Source organism: Bubalus bubalis, chromosome 11 (genome assembly GCF_019923935.1).
Source record: "Bubalus bubalis isolate 160015118507 breed Murrah chromosome 11, NDDB_SH_1, whole genome shotgun sequence".
NCBI lineage: Eukaryota > Metazoa > Chordata > Mammalia > Artiodactyla > Bovidae > Bubalus > Bubalus bubalis.
This window is the reverse complement of record NC_059167.1, coordinates 17,680,430-17,703,137: the sequence shown is the minus strand read 5'-3', so window position 1 is coordinate 17,703,137 and position 22,708 is coordinate 17,680,430. Positions and strand designations below refer to the sequence as shown.

Here is a 22,708-nt window from a genome sequence, read left to right as displayed (position 1 = left end):
GAACAGTGCCTGTTTCCCAGACAACCTCTGCAATGAGGGATGTCCCTGCCTAGTTCTGGCTCCTATGTGAACCAGGCCAGAGCAGATGAAGACCTACCTTCCAACAGCCCTGTTAGCAAGGCCTCAGCTTCCATATCCTATAAGCTTTCCTCTTACTTCTCAGATTGACCTCATGGTGACCAGAGAGGGCACTGGATACTCTGGCAGTAGGCTGGGAGAGTTATGGGATTTCAATCTATTTGGAAGTTTGCTGTTGACTAGCCCAGAAATCCTGAATGGAATTTCTCACCAGCCTTGTTTTTTAGGGTCTGCCCAAAGCAACTGACCCTATCTTTATTTCCCCTTGCTTTCAAGTCAAGAAGCCCTTATTAAAAGCCTACTATATGCTATGCTAGGCACAGTGGAGAGGGAAGTATTAAATACCAAGGTGGACAGACAGTCCTCAGCCCCAAAAAGCTCACAGAAGAATTAGCTGAGGAGATGGAGTGCAGGCACTCCGGGGTCCATGGTCCGTGCATGCGTGTGCATGTGTGTGTGTAGAATCGCCTTCACTCAACACTTGGACCCAAAGGAGCCCTCCTCCCTGAAAGCAAGGAATCAGTAGCCTTTGGAATTCGGGCATTTCTTATTTCTCCGGGTGAGGGGCCTGCCTGCCTAAAGCAGTTTCCTGCTGCCTCTCATGGACTAGTTCCCTTTCAACTGGCCCAGTTGGGTGCAATTCTGCAGCTTCCAACACAGGAGTTAGTCAAGGGATCCCCTGTAGACTGGGGACAGAAGCGCACCTTTTGGTTGCCCCTCACCCCTCCTCCTTCCCTCCACATCAACAATGCTCTCCTCTTCATTTGTTTGCTCAGTGAACTCTGAGGTATAGCAGACCCTCTGACTTGTCCACCTGATTGACTGGGAAGCCCTAGCTCCTAGCTCAGAGCTGGTAAGGGCTCAATACTTAATTAGTTAAGGGAATGGATAGAAGAGCAAATCTTTTGGGCGAACTTCATGCTTTATTCTAGGAAAATGTTCAGATGTCCAGTGTTGTTCTCCAGAAGTCACCACCACTCCTCCTTACCTCCATGGATCCCTACACCTGACCCCTTTATTCATTCATTCATTGGGGGATATTTACTGAGTAGCTCTTCCGAACTAGGCATTATATCCTGTGCTTTGGAGATCCCCACATCTCCACTTCAAACCCCAGGCCCTTCCTTCTCCCCATTGCCACCACACAGCTTGCCCAGGAAGCTTGCTCCTTCCTTGCTCTTCCTTTTCCCAGGGGTCCCATATTTGGGCTTCTTTAACCCTGCCAAACCTGAATAGGAGATGAGGGAGGGAGGGAGCAAGGCTCCCAGTCTCTAGCATCTGCCCTCATCCCATCCTCCCACCCTACTCCAGGGACAGTCTCAGCTGGCTCTGCCCAGAATCCCCAGCCACCCACCTCCTGGGACTGCCCTGAATCTTGTTGCCTCATCTCAGTCTCTGGGGGCCCCTGCCCATGGGTGTCCTACAGAGCCCACCTGGTACCCCGGCCCCCAGCGCCCTGGCCCCTCAGCGCTGCCTGCGGAGGGAGCTGCCAGCTTTTTGGAATTCCTAATCGCTCTTGGCCCCGGTGATTGGCTGCTCAGCTCTGACCCCACTTGGGCTGCCGCCTGGTTGGATAAAAGGGGAATCTCCTTGGGGCTCCAGAGCATTAGACATCGCAGGGGGCACCTGGGACCAACTTCGTGAAGCGGGGAGCCAGCCGGGGGGGTGGGGGGAGCACAAGACTTTCGGCCTCGGCCCCTCCAAAGAGCCGAGAGATGACCGGGAAAGCGGGGGAAGCGCTGAACAAGCCCAAAGCCGAGACAGTGGCCAAGAGTACCTCGGGGAGCGCCCCGGCCAGGTGCACCGGGTTTGGCATTCAGGAGATCCTGGGCTTGAACAAGGAGCCCCCCAGCTCCCACCCGCGTGCTACCCTCGACGGTCTGGCCCCCGGGCACTTGCTGGCTGCGCGCTCCGTGCTCAGTCCCGCAGGAGTGGGCGGCATGGGGCTACTGGGGCCCGGGGGGCTCCCCGGCTTCTACGCACAGCCCACCTTCCTGGAAGTGCTGTCCGACCCGCAGAGCGTCCACTTACAGCCGCTGGGCAGAGCGTCGGGGCCGCTGGACACCAGCCAGACGGCCAGCTCGGGTAGGTGAGGGTGAGGCTGTGTGGCTTGCCCGACTGGGGTGAGAACCGGGAACCCCACGCCGTCGGCTCTGGCTTGCATCGCCAGGCCTGCTCCTCCGGGTGCAGAAGTTGGTGCCAGGCCGAAGGGTCGCAGCGCAGGCCTGGGGCCGGCGCGCCCTGGGCCGGGGGGACGGGAAAATGCTCCCCGCGGTGGCCGGCTTTGGGCCCCAGCGTTTCCGGCAGCCAAGCTGTCCTGTCTGCGCGTTGAACCCGGTTCTGCGGCAGCGCCCGGTTGGGACCCCACTGGAAAAGGGGCTTAGGGTGTCAGAGCCCGTGGGGCAGGCCGGGGGTCCCCCTTCTCTGCTCCACTTGGGCCGCGGCCTCCCAAAGGAACCACGCTCCTACAGCCCGATTCCGTTTCGGGCGTGAGCACCTGGGAAGCCGATGCCAGCTTAGGGCCCCAGCCCTGATGTCCAAAGTTGTCTTGCCCTTCTTCCTTCTCTCCGTTCCAACCCCCTACTCACCCACCCCGCACTGGTCAGCTGGGTTTGATTTTTCCCCTCGCGAGCTTCAGGACCACCTGGCCACCGCGGCAGCCCAAGCGGTCGGCATCCGCGATCCCACCTGAGCGTCACCGTATCGGGGATCCCGACCCTCGCGGGCTGGGGGGCCACCGAACCTCCGGGCCGCTTTCCCGGCCGCACCTCTCCGTCGGCTCGGCCCTCCGCCTCTGATTCGCGCTCTTCGATTCCCCCGATTTTCCGCTCTCGTTTTATTTATTTATTTTTATTAATATCTGGAGGGGCAACGAAAAGTGGCGCGCCGCAGTCTCTCCAGTCCCGAGCGGGGCCGCACGGTGCGGGCAGTGGAAAGGGGGCTGTGCCCGAGGAGCCCCTCTCTCTTCCCGGAGTCCAGCTCTCTGCGCCCTGGGCTCTGCTCCGAGAGGATGGGGGGCCACCTTCTGCGCCCCGGCGCCGGGGCTGAGCGCAGGGGAGGGCGCCAAGCACCGCCGGAGGGGGACCCTGCGACCCAGGAGGCTGTCTCGCTCCCCCGCCGTCCGCGTCCCAGGCGTGTCGGGGCCTTTGCTTCTCTTACAACGAAATCCGTCCACCACCTCCGGATTCCGGCGCCGGCCTGGGTAGAAACAGCCTCGGCTTAGGGATGGGGTCGCCCTCGCCGAGGGCTTCCCGGGGAGACGGAGCAGGCCGGGCGGCTCCCCGAGGCCGCCGGGAGTGGGCCCCTCGCGGGGCTTCGGGAGCCCGACGCGCCCGGGGGTTGCCGTGCGCGCCCCTCCTCCATTCTGCAGCCTGTGCCTCCGCCTGCTTTTCAGATTCTGAAGATGTTTCCTCCAGCGACCGAAAAATGTCCAAATCGGCTTTGAACCAGACCAAGAAACGGAAGAAGCGGCGACACAGGTAAGGCCCCTGCAGCGCCTTCTGTCACCTTCGTGCTCACCCATCCCCTGCGGTCCCTAGTTCGAAGGATCGGGTCCCTTGGACCCGAATCTTGCCGGCTGTAGATCTGAGGTCCGCGGCTGTGCCGGGACGAGGAGGTCGGACCGGGAGACCAGGCGTGGTTTGGGGACATCCTCCCGGGGCCCTGGCGTCCGGCCATGCCGGGTGAGGATTAGGAGAGGCCGCCGAGGAAGCAGCACGTTTCAGGCTTTCTCCCCTTCTCCGGGAGAAAGGAAAGGCCTCAAATAGGGCCAAACCCTACCCAGAGAGGGGCTGGAGACACCCATATGTCATCTCCGCCTCTGCACATTAGACGAGTCGCGCACATCTCTGGGCGGACAGGTCGGCTCTCGCCTCCCGCCCCAGCGGGTTCCTCTGCCCCCTGCCCGGCTCCCCGTTCCTCTCCGCTGTCGCTGTCAGCGCCGCCAACCCCCTGTCTTTCTGCTCCCATCGCTGGCCAAATCTTGAGCGTGATATCCGCATGGATGGCAAATTTGCTTTCGGGTTCTGCTCCTCTGTGATCCGTAAGCCTCAGTTTCCTTGTCTGTAAAATGGGGAGGGAAGAGGTGTGTGGACCGGATGCCGCCCCCAGCCCTGGCTGGAGTTGAGTGGGCTGCATTGCAGCAGACAGACGAAAAAGAGAGAGGTTATTTGGCTTTGTTTCCCTTTAAATATTTTAAAAAACAGACATCACTTGCACAAAGTTAAAATTCAGTCCTGCAAAGTAATGCCCTTGCCTGAGACCCGCGTTCTCTTCCGTGGCCAGCACCTCTGCTACCAATTCCTAGTGTAAATTTATCTGGAGGGTTTCAAGAAATAAAGGCTCGTGAGAAACAAAAATCGACCAGACTTTCTGCGGGTGCTGCTTGCAGGCGCTGCCCTGCGCTCGCCCTGGCTCTGTTTTCCCGATTCCCTGCTGTCCCTGTGTGGGTGGGCTCCCCCTCCAGGGTTCCCTCCCGACCTGTGGGCATTTCCCCCTGGGGCGCTCTCCTCCCCGCCCACCTCATCCTGTGGACTTTTCCCCCTGGGTGCTCTCCTTCTCCCCACCCACCTCATCCTCTTCTCCCCAGTTTGTCTCATCCTCTTTGCACACTGTCTCTGGGTGCTTGTCTGCGTTTCTCTCTTCCTTCACCCCCGGAAATGACCCCACATTTTAAATCAGCTCTTCCTGACTTCTCAGACCCCTACAGGTTTCCACTTGAATGTGGGTGAACTTTGGCTTGGCTTCTTGGTGACCTCAGTTTGTTCCCTTCAGCAGCTGTTTGTTTTTGTTTTGTTGTGTTTTATTGTGAACGGAAACGTTGTTTTTAGTCCTGATCCTGGGTCATTTTTTTTATAGTCATCGGTTCAACAAATATTCATTAAAACACCTCCTATGCACCCAACTCAGGCTGGTCCCAGGCTAGCAGGTTGTTGGGGGGTGGCGCATCGGTAATCCTGTCTGCCTTTGGGCTGCCGGAGGGCAGGTGGGAGTCTGGCTGACCGGCTTCTGTGCTGCTGCCCGAATTAGGGTGGGGGAGGGATTCCCCGAGCAAGGAGAGCAAGGACAGTGTTTCTGCACAGGGGCATCTCCTTGTGTGGCACTTGGAGCTGCCTGACACACAGTCCAAAGTCCATGCTTAAGGTTCTCGACCCTCTGTCCTCACTTGATACCCTCTCCCCTGGAAAAAACTTTGGGTGCTTCAGAAGGGTCCCCTAGGAGACGGGACAACTGGTCAACTGCACTAAGTTTCAGGCTATTTCTAATGTGTGAGGGGAACAGATTATTGGAGACAGGAGAATGGCTGGTGCCATTTTTAATTAGTAAAAAACAAAAAAAATCTGAGCATCTCTCGTTTGGGGAGTTCAGGTAAGAAACCTTGGACTCTTGTGATAAGAGATGAAGATCCCTTAACCTCCCAGAAACATAGGGGGCTTGAAGGAGTTAGAGAGGGGAGTGGGGATGGAGTCTCTCCGATTTTCTTCTTCTCTTTACCTGTGAGGCTCAGTTCCGATGGGAAACTGAAGGGTCTGGTGGATTACTTCAGTCGTGTCTGACTCTTTGCGACCCCCATGGACTGAGTCCGCCAGATTCTTCTGTTCATGGGATTTTCCAGGCAAGTCTGGGGATCTGAGGCATCATTTCATTTCGTTTCGTTTCTTAATTCCTTTCTTTCTTTCTTGTTTTTGTTTTGTTCTTTTTTTTTTTTTTTTAATAAGAGTTCTCCCAAGCAGAGTCTGGCACTTGAACCACTGAATGATCTGCCATCATCTCTCTTCTTTGGCTTTGGCCAGGCCACAATAGCTGTGGGTTTTATTTTTCCTAGTTTTGAAGAAGCCGTACACGTTTTGATTGTTTATTTTGACTGTCTGTTCAGGGGCCTTTTCAGTAAGTGGCAAGCGAGAAATAGAAAGCAGCAGATCTTCAAAATTCTGAAGAATTAACTTTCTGTATACATAAGCATTCCATTCCCCCCAAGAGAATAGGAGCAACGATTTAGAATCAAACCAGTCATTTTCCATAAAGAGCAGAATCTTTCTCTCTCACACATCCCCTGTATCATCCTCCAGGATGCCAAAGCCGACACCGGCAGGAGGAATACCTGGGGTTTCCATCCATGCTTTTCCCTCAGGCTGGGTGACATCAGGGGCTGCAGCGAGGGATTTTACCGCGCCCCCCCTCATACTGGTTCCAGGGTTCAAATCCCAGAGGCTCTACTTCAACCATTGTAGAAGCTGAGTCTGTAAAATCTGGACAGTATTACACCCCAGATTGTTGAGGAAGGTGCAGGATAAAGGTCGCCTAGAACTTGGTGAAATTCAGGTTTGAAAAGAGAAGAATTTATGTTGGTAAGGGGGTGTGTAGTGTATTTATTTGAGAAAGGGGGATTACGAACCCCCTAAATATCGGAGGTGGAAAACTGTGTGTTGGAGCATATCCATTTGCTAGCGAAGAGGATGTAGCTTTTACTAGACTCTTAAAGCAGTTTATGTTAATAACTCAAAATAGGTCCATGTAAATAGCTCTGCGGGGGTTGGGGGCTGTGTAGGTAGGCACTCTTGGTATGACCAGAGTGAACTGCCCCTAAATGGGGCTCCTGCTGGGTGAGTGGGTGAACCTGGGTGTGGTGGGATGGTGGGAAGGTGGCCCTTGCCTTCGGAGCACTAGAAAGGACAGAGCACCCCCCTTCCCCCTTCTCTGCCCAAGACTCTGAGGGCAGCTTTCCGGAGCCGGTGAGCAGGGTGGGGTGAGGGGCTGGGAGGTGCGGTTAGTTCTCCACTGTAGAAACCCTGGGGGGGCTGCTGCATTTGACCTTCCGGTGAGACTTTGAACTCTTGAATACAATTTAAAAGACCAACTCTCCGGTCTGTGAGGGGAGCCCGGGGCGGCAGGTCCTGCCTGAGGCTGCGGCACTTATTTACCTGGTGAGCCCTTCGCTGTGGGCCTGGGAGGAGGAATAGGGGCTTTCTGCAGTTTCCTAAAACTTGAATCTTAACGCCCTTACCCCAAAGCACTTTCAGGAAGTTTCCCAGTATGAAATGTCCCAGAGGGCTGAAATAATGCCCTAACCACTAGAAGGGAGTGTGGGCCCTCAGACTGGAATGAAGAAGAGTCCAGAGGGTGTGTGGGGATGGGGGCGGGAGAGAGGGGTTGTATTCAATTGCACTGGCCCAGGCTGGGTTTGGGGGCTGTTTAGGAGCCCCAGGGGAGGGCTATTCTGTCCTCTCTGGGACAAACTCTTTCCATTTTCGGGGTTTGCTGGGTTTAACTCTCTGGGTTTGCTCCCCTCAGGACAATCTTTACCTCCTACCAGCTAGAGGAGCTGGAGAAGGCATTCAATGAAGCCCACTACCCTGACGTCTATGCCCGGGAGATGCTGGCCATGAAAACGGAGCTGCCCGAAGACAGGATACAGGTAAAACAGCCCTGAGTCCCTCTCTCACACTTTCTTCAACCTCAGGGACGTCAACTATCCCAGGCTCCCACATACCCCTCTTTCACCCTCCTGCTCCAGTGTGGGCTTGTCTATAATCACCTCCTCAGGCAACAGTTCATTTAAGCAGATATTAGCTGAATACCCACCACGTGAGATGGGTGCTGCTGGAAGGACTGGAGACTTGGCAGACAAGACGCGGCCTGTGGCTGCAGACTGTGGGCTTCCTGAGGAGTATGGCAGGCCGGGAGGGGCACCTGGGTGGGTCTAGGGTTCTGAGCAGGGTCTCTGGTGCGCCAGGTGTCTCCCAGGAGGTAAACGTTTGCTTCAAGGCCTGGGTGCCTGGGGGTGGAGGGGAGCTGCCTCCCCCATGAGGAAGACCTTGCCCTCTCCCTTCCTACCTACTTCCCACTGCCTCCATCCACCTGAGGCTCCTTACTTCTCACAACCCAGCAGCTGGTCCTGCCCAGGGCTCCTGCTCCTGGACGTCTCCTAGACCAGCCCAGGAGGTGCTCATTAAGTCGTTCCCCTCACCTCCTTACTGGAGAGTTTTGTGGAGAGCCAGCCCTGACTGGTTGGGGCTATCCTCAGCTGTGCTGGGCACCAGGCCTCCTTTAAGCAGCAGCAGCAGGATCCTCCCAAGTCCAGGACTCCCCTTGGTGGACAGGAATGGGTTAATCATTTCTCCAGGAGGAAATGAAGTCTGATGATTCTCCAGACAGAACCTCCATGAGGAGGAAGGAGTGCTGGGGTGGAAAAACATTTCCAGAAGATTTGAGGTTGCCATAGCTAATTCAAAACCTTGAACCAGAGCTGCTTCTGTTGGGACACCTGAGTGGCCCAGAGTAGTTGACCTGCCAAGGCTGGGAAAGGCAGGGAGGGTCCGGACTTCCTGAAATCCTTCTGCTCCAAATTTCCTCCTTCTTTTTGTCTCCAGGTGTGATGTGTCTTGGGGGGCAGGGGGAGGAGCGGGGAGGGGACAAGTCCAGCAAAGGAACCAAATAAGGTGTGTAGGTTCTTTGCACTCGCTTGCTGGAGAACCAGAGAATGGAATGAAGCGAGAGCTGCTTTTCCAGAAGAGCCTTCCTCTCCCCTGGAAGCCTATTGGGAATTTCAGCCAATGGCTTTAGATGGTGACACTAACAATAAGCTCAATTATTCATAAGCAGATTATCTGTTTGGTACATTATCCATGGTGGCCTGCATCCATCATCCCCACCCAACTAAGTTCCAGTGGGGAAGGCTGGATGTTGATTTTGAATCCTGTGTGTGTGTGTGTAAGCCAAGACCCAATCCAATTCATGTGTGGTGGTAACCCCTACCTGGTCTTTATTAGGGTAGAGCTGGTCCTTACAAGCAGCCAGGGTTGGTGAGGTTGCCAGACTTCCCCTTTGGTTGGTTGCACGTTTGCACTATTGACCAGTAGAATGGAACAGCTCGTCTCTTGCAGTGGTTGTCCTAAAATCTGGCCGTGGTGGTGGTAGTGGTGGGTGGGAGAGTCCAAAGGCTGTACAGAGAGCTTGCCCTCAGCTGTAACTGCATTGCTATAAACGCTCAGCCTGCAGACTCTAGACTTCTTAAAATTGTCTGAGGGGTTGTCTACAGGTTGGTGTCTGAAATCACCAGCACCAGCATGGAGGAGCCAAGGGTGTGGAGTACATTGATTCCCTGGACTGCAAGGATTGACTGTGGAATCTGTGGCTATCGGTGAGCCAAGGCAAGGGTCTCTGTAACTCTTCCAGCACTGCCTAGTTCTTCAGCTACATGCTGCCCCCAGAAGGTGTGAGTTATCAAATTGTCCAATCCCCAAATATTTTGAAGCTTGCTTCCCAGGTGGCATTAGTGGTAAAAGAAACTGCCTCCCAATGCAGGAGACTAAGAGACACAATATGGGTTTGATTCCTGGGTCGGGAAGATCCCCTGGAGAAGGGCATGGCAATCCACTCCAGTATTCTTGCCTGGAGAATCCCATGAGCAGAGGAGCCTGGTCCTCTGAGTCCATAGAGTCGCAAAGAGTCAGACACGATTGAAACAACTTTGCACGCATGCCCAACCAAATGTTTTACCAAGTGGCCTGGGAAAGGATTTCACATCTATTAGTGACAACTATCTATTAAAGCTCCAACCCGCAGAACAATTCCCATGTGGCTGGTGTTCTAAGTACAGGGCGTGTGCACAGGAGCGGCAAGGTGGTGCAGTGGTTAGGGACACTCACTTCAGAGTTGGACCATCCTGGCCTCACCAGGTACCAGTTGAATGACTGTGGACAGGTCACACTTCACCAGCCTGAGCCTCCATTGCTAATGTGTAAAATGGGCATGACAGTGGCGGTTGCAGCTGTGATGAAGTAGTGTGTGTGGTGTTTAGCAGCGGGCCCAGCGTAGGGCCCGGCTGTCCACCTGGGGCAGACCACCCCACCAATGGATGCACTCTGTTGTTGTTTAGTCATGTCTGAATCCTTTGTGACCCCACGGACTGTAGCATGCCAGGCTCCTCTGCCCTCTACTATCTCTTGGAGTTTGCTCAAATTCATGTCTGTTGGGTCGGTGGTGCTATCTAACCATCTCATCCTCTGCCACCTTCTTCTCCTTTTGCCATGAAAAGAAGGAAGGCGGGAAGTTATTAGAGTCTCCAAGTCTGAAGTTAGACATCCTCAGGTGGAATGGAAAGGTTAAGGGACTGGATATTCAATCAAGGATCCAGATCTTAGTTCTGGCTCTGACACCGACCAGGTATGGCAGAAGCCAAGTCACTTCCCATCTCTCATCTGTAAAAGGAAGAGGGGGAATCCCTCCCAGCGAGCCATCTGCTCAGGGTCACCTCTCTCATTCTGACTTTGGGCTGCCATTGGTGGAATGTTCGGCCCCAGGTGGACAGCTGGACCTACCCAAGGAAGCCCCTGGATGTGTCTGAGACCTACTGTCTAATGAGAACCCAGTGTAGATGTGAAAAGTCAGACATGTGCTGTGCTTAGTCGCTTTCCATGCCTTTTTTCATTGCTTCTTCACAACAACTAGATGAGTTAGATGCTATTCTTATCCCCACTTTCTGGATGAGGTAACTGAGGGGCTGAGAGGTGAAGTAAGTGGTGGACTGGGATTCAAACCCAGTACCACTCAAGTACTATCTCAAGAGAGCAAATGAAGGTCAAGGGAGCACTTATCTACAGAAACTGGAATAATTAATGCCAATTGCAGTAATGAGGGGTCAGACCCCTTAATAGTGGCTGATTTCCTCAACCTTTATGCTTTGAGGGCAAGCACTTCCCCCCTCTACATCTCTCTAAGTTGGGGTGAAGGGATAAGTTGCACTGTTAGGGGAAGAAGAGATTTCTAGTCTTCATATCACTTCAGTTCAGTTCAGTCACTCAGTCGTGTCCGACTCTTTGCAACCCCATGGACCGCAGCACGCCAGGCTTCCCTGTCCATCACCAACTCCTGGAGCTTGCTCAAACTCATGTCCATTGAGTCAGTGATGCCATCCAACCACCTCATCCTCTGTCGCCCCGTTCTCCTCCTGCCTTCAATCTTTCCCAGCATCAGGGTGTTTTCCAAGGAGTCAGTTCTTCGTATCAGGTGGCCAAAGTATTGGAGTTTCAGCTTAGCATCAGTACTTCCAATGAATATTCAGGACTGATTTCCTTTAGGATGGACTTCATATCAGAGCCAGATGCAAAATCCTCTCTGTGTCTCTGAGAAATGCTAGGATGTGGCATTCTGGAAGCCCCCACCAGATGTCAGCCCTGGGGAAGAGGAAATGGTTTCCAGACTGAGTTTATTTCCTCTGTGGGTCATTCATTCTCGGTATTTTGATATATTCACTTATGTGTTTACTGTATTTTTTTCTGACAGAAGTTATACTTATTTAGAATGCCTACATTACAGATGTGCAAGTGAACAGAGCCATCTCACCTCCACTCTTAGCAACCTGGTATGTTTGGAAGGATGAGGTTTGGATTCTCTGACTAGCACTGTTCCATTCTGTCTCTTTTAACGTGGTCCCTGCCCAAGGGTGGAGAACAAAGTTTTAGAGGGTTCCATCCCAGAAGTTAATAGATAACCACATGAATGGGAAAAGACTGCAGTGTGTCTCAGCCTGGGAAATGGATTAGAAACACAGGGCAGCTTTTTATTTTTTACTTTTTTAAAAAAGCTTTTGGCTGCACTGGGTTTTTGTTGAGGCATGCAGGCCCTTCAGGACTTCCCTGGTGGCTCAGCATTAAAGAATCTGCCAGCAATGCAGGGGATGCAGGAGACTTGGGTTCAGTTCCTGGGTGGGGAAGATCCCTGGGAGGAGGGCATGACAACCCACTCCAGTATTCATGCCTGGAGAAGCCCATGGACAGAGAAGCCTGGTGGGCTCCATGGGGTTGCAAGGAGTCAGACACGACTGAAGTGACTGAGCATGCAGGCTCTTCTAAGGCTTACCCTGAGGCATGTGGGATCTTAGTTCCCCAATCATCCCTTGCACTGGAAGGCAGATTCTTAACCATTGGACCACCCAGGAAGTCCCAGGGCAGCTTTTAAAAAATTACTCATGCCAGAGACTTCCCTGATGGTCCAGTGGCTAAGACTCTGTTCTCCCAAAGCAGGAGGCCCAGGTGTGATTCCTGATCAGAGAGCTAGATCCCGCATGCTGCCACTAAGAACCTGGTGCAGCCAAATAAATACATAAATATTTAAAGTAAAATAAAATTACTTGTGCCAGCCTCCCACACTTAGCAACACTGATTTAATTGGTTTGGTGTGTAGCTATGGCATTTCTTTTTTTTTTAATTTTGGGGTACACTGGATCTTCATTGCTGTACAAGGGCTTTCTCTAGTTGTGACAAGCGGTGGCTACTCTTTTTTTTTCTTTCTCAAAGTTCTCAAATGCCTTTATTTTGAGAAACTAAAATTGAAAATATAACTTCAAGATTTCTAGACTATTGTATTATTTTTTCCTTTTAAAAAATGTATTTATTTTTAATTGGAGGGTAAATGCTTTACAATTATTGTGTTGGTTTCTGCCATACATCAACATGAATCAGCCATAGGTATACATATATCCCCTCCCTCTTGAACTTCTCTCCCACCTCCCACCCCATTTCACCCCCTCCTCCACCCCAGGGATTAGTCTTTAGTTGCCATGAGCAGGTTTCCCATTGCAGGGGGCTTCTCTTGTTGTGGAATACAGGCTCTAGGGCTCAAGGGTTTCAGTTCTTGCAGCACATGGGTCAGTAGCTGTGGTGCACAGGCTTAGTTGCTCCGCAGCATGTGAGATCTTCCGGGGCCAGGGATTGAACCCGTGTCTCCTGCATTGGCAGTTGGATTCTTAACCACCGGACCACCAGGGAAGCCCTGTGTGTTTTTAAAGCTCTCCAGGTGACTGTATGTAACCAGTGTAAAAATGCTGGGTCAGAGGCTCAGGAAAAGTGTCTCTGCTTTAAGCGAGTTAATATGAGTGGAAGAAAGTGGAGTATTGGGTGACACAGTGGAATGACCTGTCCAGAAGGATGCTCCCTGGGCCTGCCAGGAAACATAGGCAGAGCTGCCCTCTAGTGGACATCAGAGGCTACAGCAAGGCCAAGCTTCTCTGAGCCTGAAGCTGGGACTGGAAAGGGTGTGCTGAAATATGTTGTCAGAAGTGCTGAGTGTGTGTGGAGTGCGAGGTCGTTAAATCACGCCAGCAACTAGCGCAGATTAATCAGCTTCCAGTCAGAGGAGAGGAGGAAGGTAGGTGAATGTGTTGAAAACTGCCACGGGGCCGAAGAAGCAGGGTCTGATAGCCTGGGGCAAGACGGGAGGGCAGGGCCCAGGGGTAGCCAAGGGGCCAGAATGTGCAGAATATCTATTATGCATGGTGTCTCCTTTAGGGGGTGACCATGGAGGGACCTCAGAGGGAAGGAGGCCTGGGCAAGTCATCGTGTGGGGCTAGAAGGCTGGGAGCTTGCAAGGACAAGAGATGCCCTGGTTACCCACAAAGGGGACAGAGAGCTGACAGTGTGGCCGGCTTGAAGGGTGCCCTGGACCAGAAGAGCATCTCTCTGGCAAGAAGCCCTTTTATGGATCCGGTCCATCCATGAAGGCACAAGCTCTTGGGCCCCTCTTCGCCGGGTGTGGAGGCACCAGCTGTCAACAGCCAGAGGCCTCCTAGCTGGGCTCTCTGAATGCTACCAGGGCACCACCTGTGAGATGAAGTGCACCAGGAAACCAAGGCTCTTCCTTGAGTTGGAAGACCTTCCCCACTCTCCCTTGCCTGGGACTCCCAAGTTGGTGACCCTTGATGTCCCTTGTGAGCCCCTTCTCAGGCACTCGGAGGCCTGGAAGAGGAAGGCAGGGCTCTGATCCTTGCCAGGGTCTGCACGCCAGTCCTCCTGAAGAGTTCCGACCTGACTTCCTTGGGCATGGAGTAGTGGCTTCTAGAAAGTGTGCAGTCTGGAAAGTAACAGAGGAATTGAAGGAGTACTGTGAGTTTGCCAGAGCTAAGGGACCAAGCAGGAAACAGGGCCTAAATGAAGGAATCTCAAAGGTGGGAGATGGGAGGACCCGGCTTTATGTGAAGAGTGTCACCGAGCATCTGGTCATTTGTCCGTAGAATTCATCCAGCACCAGGCCAATGTTTTCCAGTTCTTACAACATGCTGGGCGTTTCCCATGCACTATTCTATTGAATTTGTACAACAAACCTGCAAGGAAGTGGTATCATAGGGCAGACAAAGAATCAGAAGCTCAGAAAGGTTAAGAACATGCCCAAGTTCACAAAGGCAGTTGGAGGCAGAACAGAATTCTCCAGTCCAGGTCTTTTAACTCCCTCTCACAGCCGTCTGCATGGGTGGTCTCTTACATTTGAGCCTGGAGGGTCTGGGGTACATTAGAAATGCAGGGAGTGTTGCAGGGGGCATCTGTTTGGCCCCTAGAGGGGAAGTCTAGTCTAGTGTTAGTCACTCAGTCGTGTCTGACTCTTTGAGACCCCATGGACTGTAGCCCACCAGTCTCCCTCTGTCCATGGAATTCTCCAGGCAAGAATAGCAGAGTGGGTTGCTGTTGCCTTCTCCAGGGGACCTTCCTAACACAGGGATCGAACCTGTGTCTCCTGCATTGCAGGCAGATTCTTCACTGTCTGAGCCACCAGGGAACCCCCTAGAGGGGAAACTAGAGACTATCTGTATTAAAATCTTACAGCCTGGAAGTTAATTCTGTTCCCCCACCACACCTCCTGGGGTGGTTGTTGTTATTATTATTTGTCAGTCCAGCCTTGCTGCAGGGCATGTCTTGGAAGAGGCGAAAGGAGCAAGCAATGCCACTAATGAACCTGCTCCCTGCACAGACGCCCACTGACTTTCTGTGCCTCCACTGAAATAAAAATGAAAGTGAAAGTCGCTCAGTCGTGTCTGACTCTTTTCAACCTCATGGACTATACAGTCCATGGAATTCTCCAGGCCAGAATACTGGAGTGGGTAGCCTTTCCCTTCTCCAGGGGATCTTCCCAACCCAGCGATCAAACCCAGGTCTCCCGCATTGCAGGTGAATTCTTTATCAGCCTAGCCATAAGAGAAGCCCAAGAATACTGGAGTGAGTAGCCTATCCCTTCTCCAGTGGATCTTCCCAACCCAGGAATCGAACTGGGGTCTCCTGCATTGCAGGCAGATTCTTTACCAACTGAGCTGTCAGGGAAACCAGAAGTAATAATAACTAGCATCTGTTGATGCTAGGGTGAGATGAGATGAGATGAGAATGAGATGGTTGGATGGCATCATCAACTCGATGGACATGACTCTAAGCAAGCTCCAGGAGTTGGTGATGGACAGGGAGGCCCGGCGTGCTGCAGTCCATGGGGTCACAAAGAGTTGGACATGACTGAACAACTGAACTAAGCATCTATTGAGCACCTTCTGTGGGACAAACACTGATTTTAGGCACCCCTCACTTATTTCATTAATCCCCAAAACAACTCAGAAAAATAGATATTCTTATTTTATGCTTGAAGAGACTGAAACTGAGAGAAGGCAAGTAACTTGTCCAAGATGACTTAGCAATTTTTGTCACAGTTGGGAATTCCAGTTCAGGACTACTTTCAATGCGTCAGGCAAATGTTTAGGTTCTGCACACATACTGGTTGCTTCCCGGAAAGGAAGAGTGGTTAGGAATATGAAGAGTGGTTAGGGTTAATTCTAATTCCTTGTCCACTTCCCTCCAAGGCACCAATGCCACAGCTTCTCTGCCAACTGTCCTAAAGAGAAATTGTTTTGGCTGTCCAGGTTTCTTCCATAAATTGGAGCAGCATCTGGTATTCAAAGAGAGCCAGGCGTTTCAGGAACCCATAACCAAGGGTCCGAGTAACTCCTGGATTGACCAGCTGGCACCAACCCCTCTGGGACTGTCTGTGGACAAAATCTGATCCGCAGACCAGTTATTCATTTGTCCAAATCAGGAGACTGGGGAAAATGGTTCTGTTTACAGGTCTCAGAAATGATCTGAATCCCAAGTCGGCACCACCTTCTTTGGTGTTCCAGTAAAGATGCTGTTTCCATCTGAGAGCCCTGCCCCCGCTCTCAAGCTCATGCGATCCTGGGGAAGCCAGGGCAATGCATCTTTCCAGGTGGGGGCGGGGGGGGGGGGGGCGGCGGTGGTGGTGGTTAATGAGCATCTCTGCCTTTGCTTTCTCCACAATCCCTTCTTCAGGATACCTGATTCTAAATTGTGCTGAAACACACTTGTTCCATCAGTTTGTCATCAAAACTCATTCTTGGCAAAAACCAGATGGGACTTCATGCTCTTTATTTGTCCCTCATGCATATGTGGATGTTTTGCTGCAGAAGTCAGAACTGATGGATTTGACTATGGGGAGGTGCTGCTGCTACAGAATGTTATATAACATGTAGTATATGCACCGCATATGTTTTCTAAAATCCAAAACATTCTGGAGTCTGGCCCGCCCCTCGTGGGTTCCAGCGGCCTTGTTGTTCTGTAATGCACTGTATTCAAGCAGGAAGGTCATCTCCTGCCCAGGAGGCAGAGGGCTTACTTAAGATTCATCAAGATAGCCTTCTCAACCTTCTGTGGTCAGACTCGGAATTCCACATTGGAATTCCATCACTAAGGGGTTCGCGCTTTACCGTCTTCTCTGTCAGGTTGATGAAACCAGAAGCCACGTACACCTTTCTGTGGCTTATCCCTTTTAGATGCTCCCGCTGTGTGAAAATGTAGCTTAAGACACGTGAGTACTTGTAGAGGACCACCAAGCGCTAAGGGGGAAGAGGGAACAGAACAGAGGACAGAGGTCTCAGACAAACCGCAGGCCTGGGGTACTGCAGAGGGCCTGCTGGACAGGCAGGGCCGCTGGGGACAGATGTACACGCAACGCAGAGCCAGGCCAGGCGGAGGGCCGAGTTCTTCCGAACTCCGTTGCGCACCGCTCTGTGCTCCTTAGCGTCCAGAGCGCAGCCATCTAGTAGCCTTCCGGTGACATAGACCCATTCCTTGACCGGGTTCACTCAGTGTGGTCTGAATCCAGACCGGGGTGGCGGCCTTGCATTGGTTCCACAGCTTTCCAGGAGGTGCCAAACCCACTGGTGGCAAACGTGCAGCTCACCGGGGGTGACGCCACCCGGGGGACTGAGGGGTGGTCGTTTTCTAACAGGCGCGGGCGCGGCTCAGTGTGGGGTTGGAGGGGTCGGGGTGGGGGGCAGTCTGAGGCCGCATCTCTCCCATTTTTAGAAGTTCCTAGTTATTTACAAATGAGGAAATGCCCAAACAGGGTTCACACAATCAGGGTCATTGTAAAGGTGGGCACTGATCATGCGGTCTTTCCGCAAAGCGCCGGTGACCGCGGAGCCCTTTGAGCACCGGCCTCGCGGGGGCGCGGCTATGCGGCCGGGGCGCCCCCCTTGGCGCTCCCCTTTGCTGGATGCGGCCAGCCACGCTCTGCCGCAGACCCCGGGCCTCCGGGAGCTGCCGGGGCGCTCACTCCGCCACCTGGCGGCGGCGGCGGAGGCGGGAACCACAGGGGCGCACGGATTCCACGCCTCCCCCCAGCCCCCACCCCCGCGCCCAGGCCTCCCCGCGGCCGAGGCAGCAAAGGGTTAAGTTGTCAGCGGCGCGATGTTAAACAGGTGTCAAAGGCGCCCCATATATCTGCAGATTGAAATCAAATTCTTCGCCGTATAAAAAGATAAATTACCCAGGCGCTGCCGCGCGTCCCACTCATCACGCCAGCGCCAGACGGCAAGCAATTTTTTTTTTTTTTAATGTGCTAACGACCTAATCAAGCAATCAAGTCGGAGAAGATTGCAGAGTGACCGGGGCAGCCATCTGCCGGCGAGCCCCGCATTCATTTCCCGCGCCCCCGCGCGTGGAGAGGGGGCCGGGAAGGGAGCTGCCGGGAGGAAGGAGAGGGGGAGAAAAATCCTAAACAAATTAACACCCAATTTTCCCCGTCTAATTAGTTAAATGAGGAGTGTTTGGGGTCCCCCGGGGAGGGGGAGCAGCTCGCGGCGCGGTTCGCGCTGCCTCCCCAGCATTAATTAGTGCGGGTCAATGCCGCGGATCCCGGGAGAGCAGCCGCTTTAATTTCCCGTGATATTTCAGTGCCTGAGGCCCATCGATTCAAACAGAAATTAACTTATTTTTCAATCAGCCCAGGGCTGCCCCTGGGGGTGACTCTTCTTTTGCCGCCTCCTGAATAGAGCTGGAGCAATTTTTCATCAAAAGCTGAAACCTCCGCCGCCCGGGGGGCGGGGGGCGGGGGCCCAGAGGGAGGGGCGGGGACCTGGTCCAGGCGAGGGAATGGAAATCGCCCAGGAAACTAATAGATTTTTCCGAACCCGCCTCTGCCCTCCCCCCCCGCCCGCACCCTCTACTTCTGGGGTGCTTGGGCGTCTCACCACCATTACCACCACCCCAGGAGTCAGAGCCTGTGGAGCGGCTGTGAGAGGAACACAAGGGGGACACCGGGACCCCAGGTCCTTCCTGCGTCCACCCGTCTCCCACGGGCTGTTCACCAGCTTGAGGGACAGTGCAGCTGGCCTGGCCCTGACTCCTGTCAGCTGCCGGAAACCTCAGGAAAGCTGCCTGGGGGGACCAAGACATTCCCCCCTCCTCCAAGCATGGCCGGGACCTTGGGATCGCCTCCAAAAACCCGGCTGGGTGTCGCTGATAGATCCAGCGAACCCCGTGCTCATTCCCACCCTGCAGCAGTCAACTTCGGGGCCAGAGAAGCGCCCCCTAGCGGTTATCTGCCACCGCGGTCTTCTAGGTTCCCACCTTTACGTGCTCTACTCTTCACAAAGAATTTTATCTTCCCTCCCTGACTGAGGGATGGCTGCCCAGCTCCTCCAACTATCACTCAGGGTTAAAGTCCAAACCTGTGGAAAGTGGGTGAGCGGAGGCCCAACAGGGATTGATCAGGACAGGGCAGAGAAGGGAGGCTGACTCAGGCCTCCTGGGAGGGTCCCCTGCCCAGGGCTCTGGGTAGGTTCAGGCTTCCTGACACCTGGATGAAATGCCTTCTGCTGCCTGAGTCCACACTCACCTCGCCTGCCTGGGACTGCCCTGGCCTCTGGAGTTCTGGTGTGGAGGAAGAGCCTGAACCACGGGCACTGCTAGTTCATCCCCTGAAAAGGACTCTGTCCCTCTGCAAGTCAGACAGGGATGCTGGAGGTGTGAACCCTTATATGAGAGCTATGAGGCTCAGGTTTCTCAGCGGCAAACTGAGGACCACATGGGAACTGCCCAGCTGCAAGACCCAGTCCGGGAGGCATCTTATTGCATCACCCTAAACTGCTTTGATTGAAAAAAAAATTTTTTTTTTGCCCATCATATTCTTGCAGAACTTGTATCTCACTCTGGACACCCTGAACCAAGAGGAACCCCAGGGGTACCGAGGGGTGGGTGAGCTTAAGTAAGGATGCCCTTACTTGGAGAAACCAAAGTCACCGGGGAATGGGGCCACTGGCAATCAAAGAGGTGTGGCCCTTAGCTCCAGGCAGGCAAACACGGGTGTGTGGGGGGGCGGGGGCTGGCCTCTGCCTCATAGAGGACGCCCCTGACCTGTTCCTCTGCACTAGCAGGTCTGGTTCCAGAACCGCAGAGCCAAGTGGAGGAAGCGGGAAAAGTGCTGGGGCCGAAGCAGCGTCATGGCCGAGTATGGACTCTACGGGGCCATGGTGCGCCACTCCATTCCCCTGCCGGAGTCCATCCTCAAGTCCGCCAAGGACGGCATCATGGACTCCTGCGCCCCGTGGCTGCTGGGTAAGAGCCCACACCCTCCCTGGGGTCCTGCCCCTGGGGCGAGGGGAGCGGGCTCCCGAGGAGGGGACAGAGCCCTGAGGCAGGAATGCCTGGTGGCCACAACAGCCTGGCGGGAGAGAGGCCCCAGGAAGCTGGCCTCCCAGTCTCCCTTGGGGGAGGAGGGGGGCTCCGAGGGCAGGCTGCACCCAGGGCTGGGTGTCTGCCCCTCGGTGTCTAGGACTCTCGTTCTGTGGGTACTGTCGCTCTGTGAGGAGGGGGTGGCTATTGCCCCAGGGGATGTATCCTATTCCCTTGCCAGAGCTGGGGTTGTGGCGAACGAAATAGCCCCTCTTGGGGGCCCCGAGGTCCCTTTGGCCACCATTCTGGCTTTGCCCAAAAGACTTCTTCCCCCTAAATCTCCCCACCTGCCAGTTTGTCTGGGGTTCGGAGATCTGGAATCCCAGAGGGAGGGCGGGGGAAGCAAGTGCTATGCTGGTCAAGGGACAGACAGGATCCCCGGGGTAGGGGTGCCAGGAGCCCAGGGACGTGGCGCGGAGGAGCCCTCTGCCGGGCCTGGTGGTCCGCCGCAGCCTCCGCCCCCACCCCTGGGACGCACGTGACAGCGGTGTGTGTAGTAAGGCTTTCTGCTCGTCCTTAATTCTGGCCTCTCTCTATCTTTGCCGTTTTTTCAGTTCAAGATGGCTTTCCCAGGCGCTTTTCTAAACCCGAATACCAACAATTCTTTTTAGGGATGCACAAAAAGTCGCTGGAGGCGGCAGCCGAGTCAGGGAGGAAGCCCGAGGCGGAGCGCCAGGCGCTGCCCAAGCTCGACAAGACGGAGCCGGAGGAGCGGGGTACCGAGCCCCCCGCTGCCATGTCCCAGGAGGAACTGAGGGAAAACAGCATCGCCGCGCTCCGAGCCAGAGCGCAGGAGCACAGCACCAAGGTGCTGGGGACTGTGTCCAGCCCCGACGGCCTGGTCCGCGGCGCCGAGGAGCCGGAGCGAGAGGAGGCCGCGGACGAAGATAGGCCGGCGGAGAGGCTGAGTCCAGCGCGGCTCGAGGACGTGGCTTAGGCCAAGGGTGCGCGCAGACGCTGGAGCCCCAGGACTCTCCTCTCCTCGGGGGCCTGTGGTGTGCGAGGTGTTCTCCCAGGCGAGGCCCGGGCCCCGCAGGCCCTCCGTGCACCACCCCCCAGGTGACTCCAGGCACAACTCGGTTGTGGCTGGGGCTTTGGGCCACGCTGAGACATCCCTACCTAGTTCTGACCTGTCCAGCACCTTCCTCATCCTCACAGCCCTGCCTCAGAAGCCTTCCTGCTGCCCCAGACCACCCCCTCAGGCTGCTTCCACTCAGTTCTTCGACTACTCTCACTGTCTGAATCCACCTCTGGTCTCTTGCTCCAAAGCGCCCTCCTTCCCAGCTCTGTAGCCACCGGTGGATTCTGTTCTGCCCAGACCCAAAGCTCTCAGCTGCAAATACTGCCACCGCGGCCCCAGGGACGGAGAACCTGCTCTCCACTCTGGTGTCCGGAGCGCCTCAGCCCCCCAGCAGAACTCTGCTCCCCCTTCCGCAGTGTGGGTGTCCTGTCCTGCCAGCCTCCGGTCACAACCTCTGCCTGCCTCCACCACTGGGGCCCAGCTTCCAGATTATACTTGGAAAGCCTCGGCCTTGGGCCCCTCGGCCAGCCTTCATGTCATGCCCTTCAGAGTCAGCGTCAGGAACCCGCCCTCCACACCCAGCCTGTCCCACTGTTCCTCCCCGCAAAGATGCCAGGGTCACGGCGGGGGGGTGGGGGGGGGGTGTACAATACCTGCAGTGAGGCCATGGCGGGCCCTGCAGCCAGGGGGCACCTCTCACAGGTGCTGTAGCTACTGCCCCTTTGGGAAGCCAAATCCTCCAGCCGGGACCCTTGGGTATGTGTTCTGGAACATCCTGACCTCTGATACCCTGCTTGTGACCCTGACTTGCTGTGCAAGGCATCCTTCCCCTAGAGCTTCTTGCAAATTACTGGCTTGCTTGTGCCCTGCCTTGGAGCCACCCAATCCAGCTGTAAAATGAACACACAGGAAACCACACATCTTGACTCAACTTATCCAGGTCATTCCTGGAGTGGGCCTGGGGCTATAAATAGGCATCATGAGTTGATCACAAGAAAGGCTTGAGAAAAGCTGAAAGGAGAGTAGGGGAGGAGCCAGTGTTAGACCCAAACTATAGGCACGCACTCCTTCAGGCCAGCTGTGAGCCGTGGGGCGTGTTCTCTAGTCAGGCAGTGATGGTGTTGGAAGAGGGGACGGGGTTTCTTCCTGTCTGCTGATGGGAGGACTCATCCATACTGATGGCATCTTTGCAACGGTCCCTTCCACCCCCAGGCCAGACGCATGTCCCCCTCACTCCCATGGATTTTTCTCTATCATCCCACCCACCTTTGCGGGGAATCCCTTGCAAGAGAAAGGCCTGAGACAGTGAGTTGGGATTTTAATTTCATATCAGAAGTTGATTTCTTATTCATTCCATTCATGGACCTTTCCCCCAGTTCTTCTTGTCTTTGTCTCCTTTTGGTTTGAAGAGTTAGATGGTAGCCCCTGGTGTGTAAATAATGTACATAGAGTCAGAAGAAAGAAACTTGATATTGAAGTGTTTGAAATATGGAACTGTAATAACTTCTAGGTATTCAAACCTGTGATTTCTGTGCCATTTTCTGTAAAGATACAAGTAAGAATAAAATTGATGTAAAAACAGCAGGGGAGGGATTCAGGAGTCCTCTGTGGATGAGCACAGTGTCTGTTTGTGTGTATGAGTGGTATAAAAAGTATTGGGTTGGCCAGAATGTTCGTTCAAACCCTGACCAAACATTTTGGCCTACCCAATAAATCGGTGAAGTCAAGTTTAGGTCAAAATGACTAGATTCCTATTTTAAAATGACTACTACTTTAGAGGCACGGTGGCCTGCCTTTCTCCAGTAAGCCGACATCACCATTTGTCACTGCA

The 22,708-nt window shown here is 54.2% G+C and overlaps 1 protein-coding gene and 1 long non-coding RNA gene across 5 annotated transcripts; one reads left to right on the top strand and one right to left on the bottom strand.

Moving 5' to 3' along the window:
• The first annotated feature begins 1,698 nt into the window (after positions 1-1,698).
• On the top strand, positions 1,699-22,458 carry VSX2 (visual system homeobox 2). Of its 4 annotated transcripts, none has more exons than XM_006053862.3 (5): positions 1,699-2,163; positions 3,473-3,557; positions 7,369-7,492; positions 19,559-19,739; positions 20,468-22,458. In XM_006053862.3, exons 1-5 carry the CDS (start codon positions 1,794-1,796, stop codon positions 20,791-20,793), a joined length of 1,086 nt encoding a protein of 361 aa, XP_006053924.1. In that variant the 5' UTR covers positions 1,699-1,793; the 3' UTR covers positions 20,794-22,458. The 4 variants fall into 4 exon arrangements, with proteins under 4 accessions (XP_006053924.1, XP_044780674.1, XP_044780675.1 ...); XM_044924739.1 differs by having other exon boundaries at positions 20,411-22,458; XM_044924740.1 differs by having other exon boundaries at positions 19,556-19,739.
• On the bottom strand, positions 3,053-8,129 carry LOC123327972. The gene is made up of 2 exons (XR_006542632.2): positions 7,660-8,129; positions 3,053-3,276 (listed from the first exon to the last, which is right to left on the bottom strand). It is a non-coding gene; the product is annotated as an uncharacterized LOC123327972 (long non-coding RNA).
• Positions 22,459-22,708: the final 250 nt, after the last annotated feature.

What these genes read in the sequence shown, in the direction of transcription:
- VSX2 (XM_044924738.1), top strand. Translation starts at nt 1,794, where the DNA reads ATGACCGGGAAAGCGGGGGAAGCGCTGAACAAGCCCAAAGCCGAGACA. An exon ending in CGGAAGAAGCGGCGACACAG is followed by an intron (nt 3,558 to 7,368) that starts GTAAGGCCCCTG and finishes TGCTCCCCTCAG; the next exon opens with GACAATCTTTACCTCCTACC. An exon ending in CTGCGCCCCGTGGCTGCTGG is followed by an intron (nt 19,740 to 20,410) that starts GTAAGAGCCCAC and finishes CCGTTTTTTCAG; the next exon opens with TTCAAGATGGCTTTCCCAGG.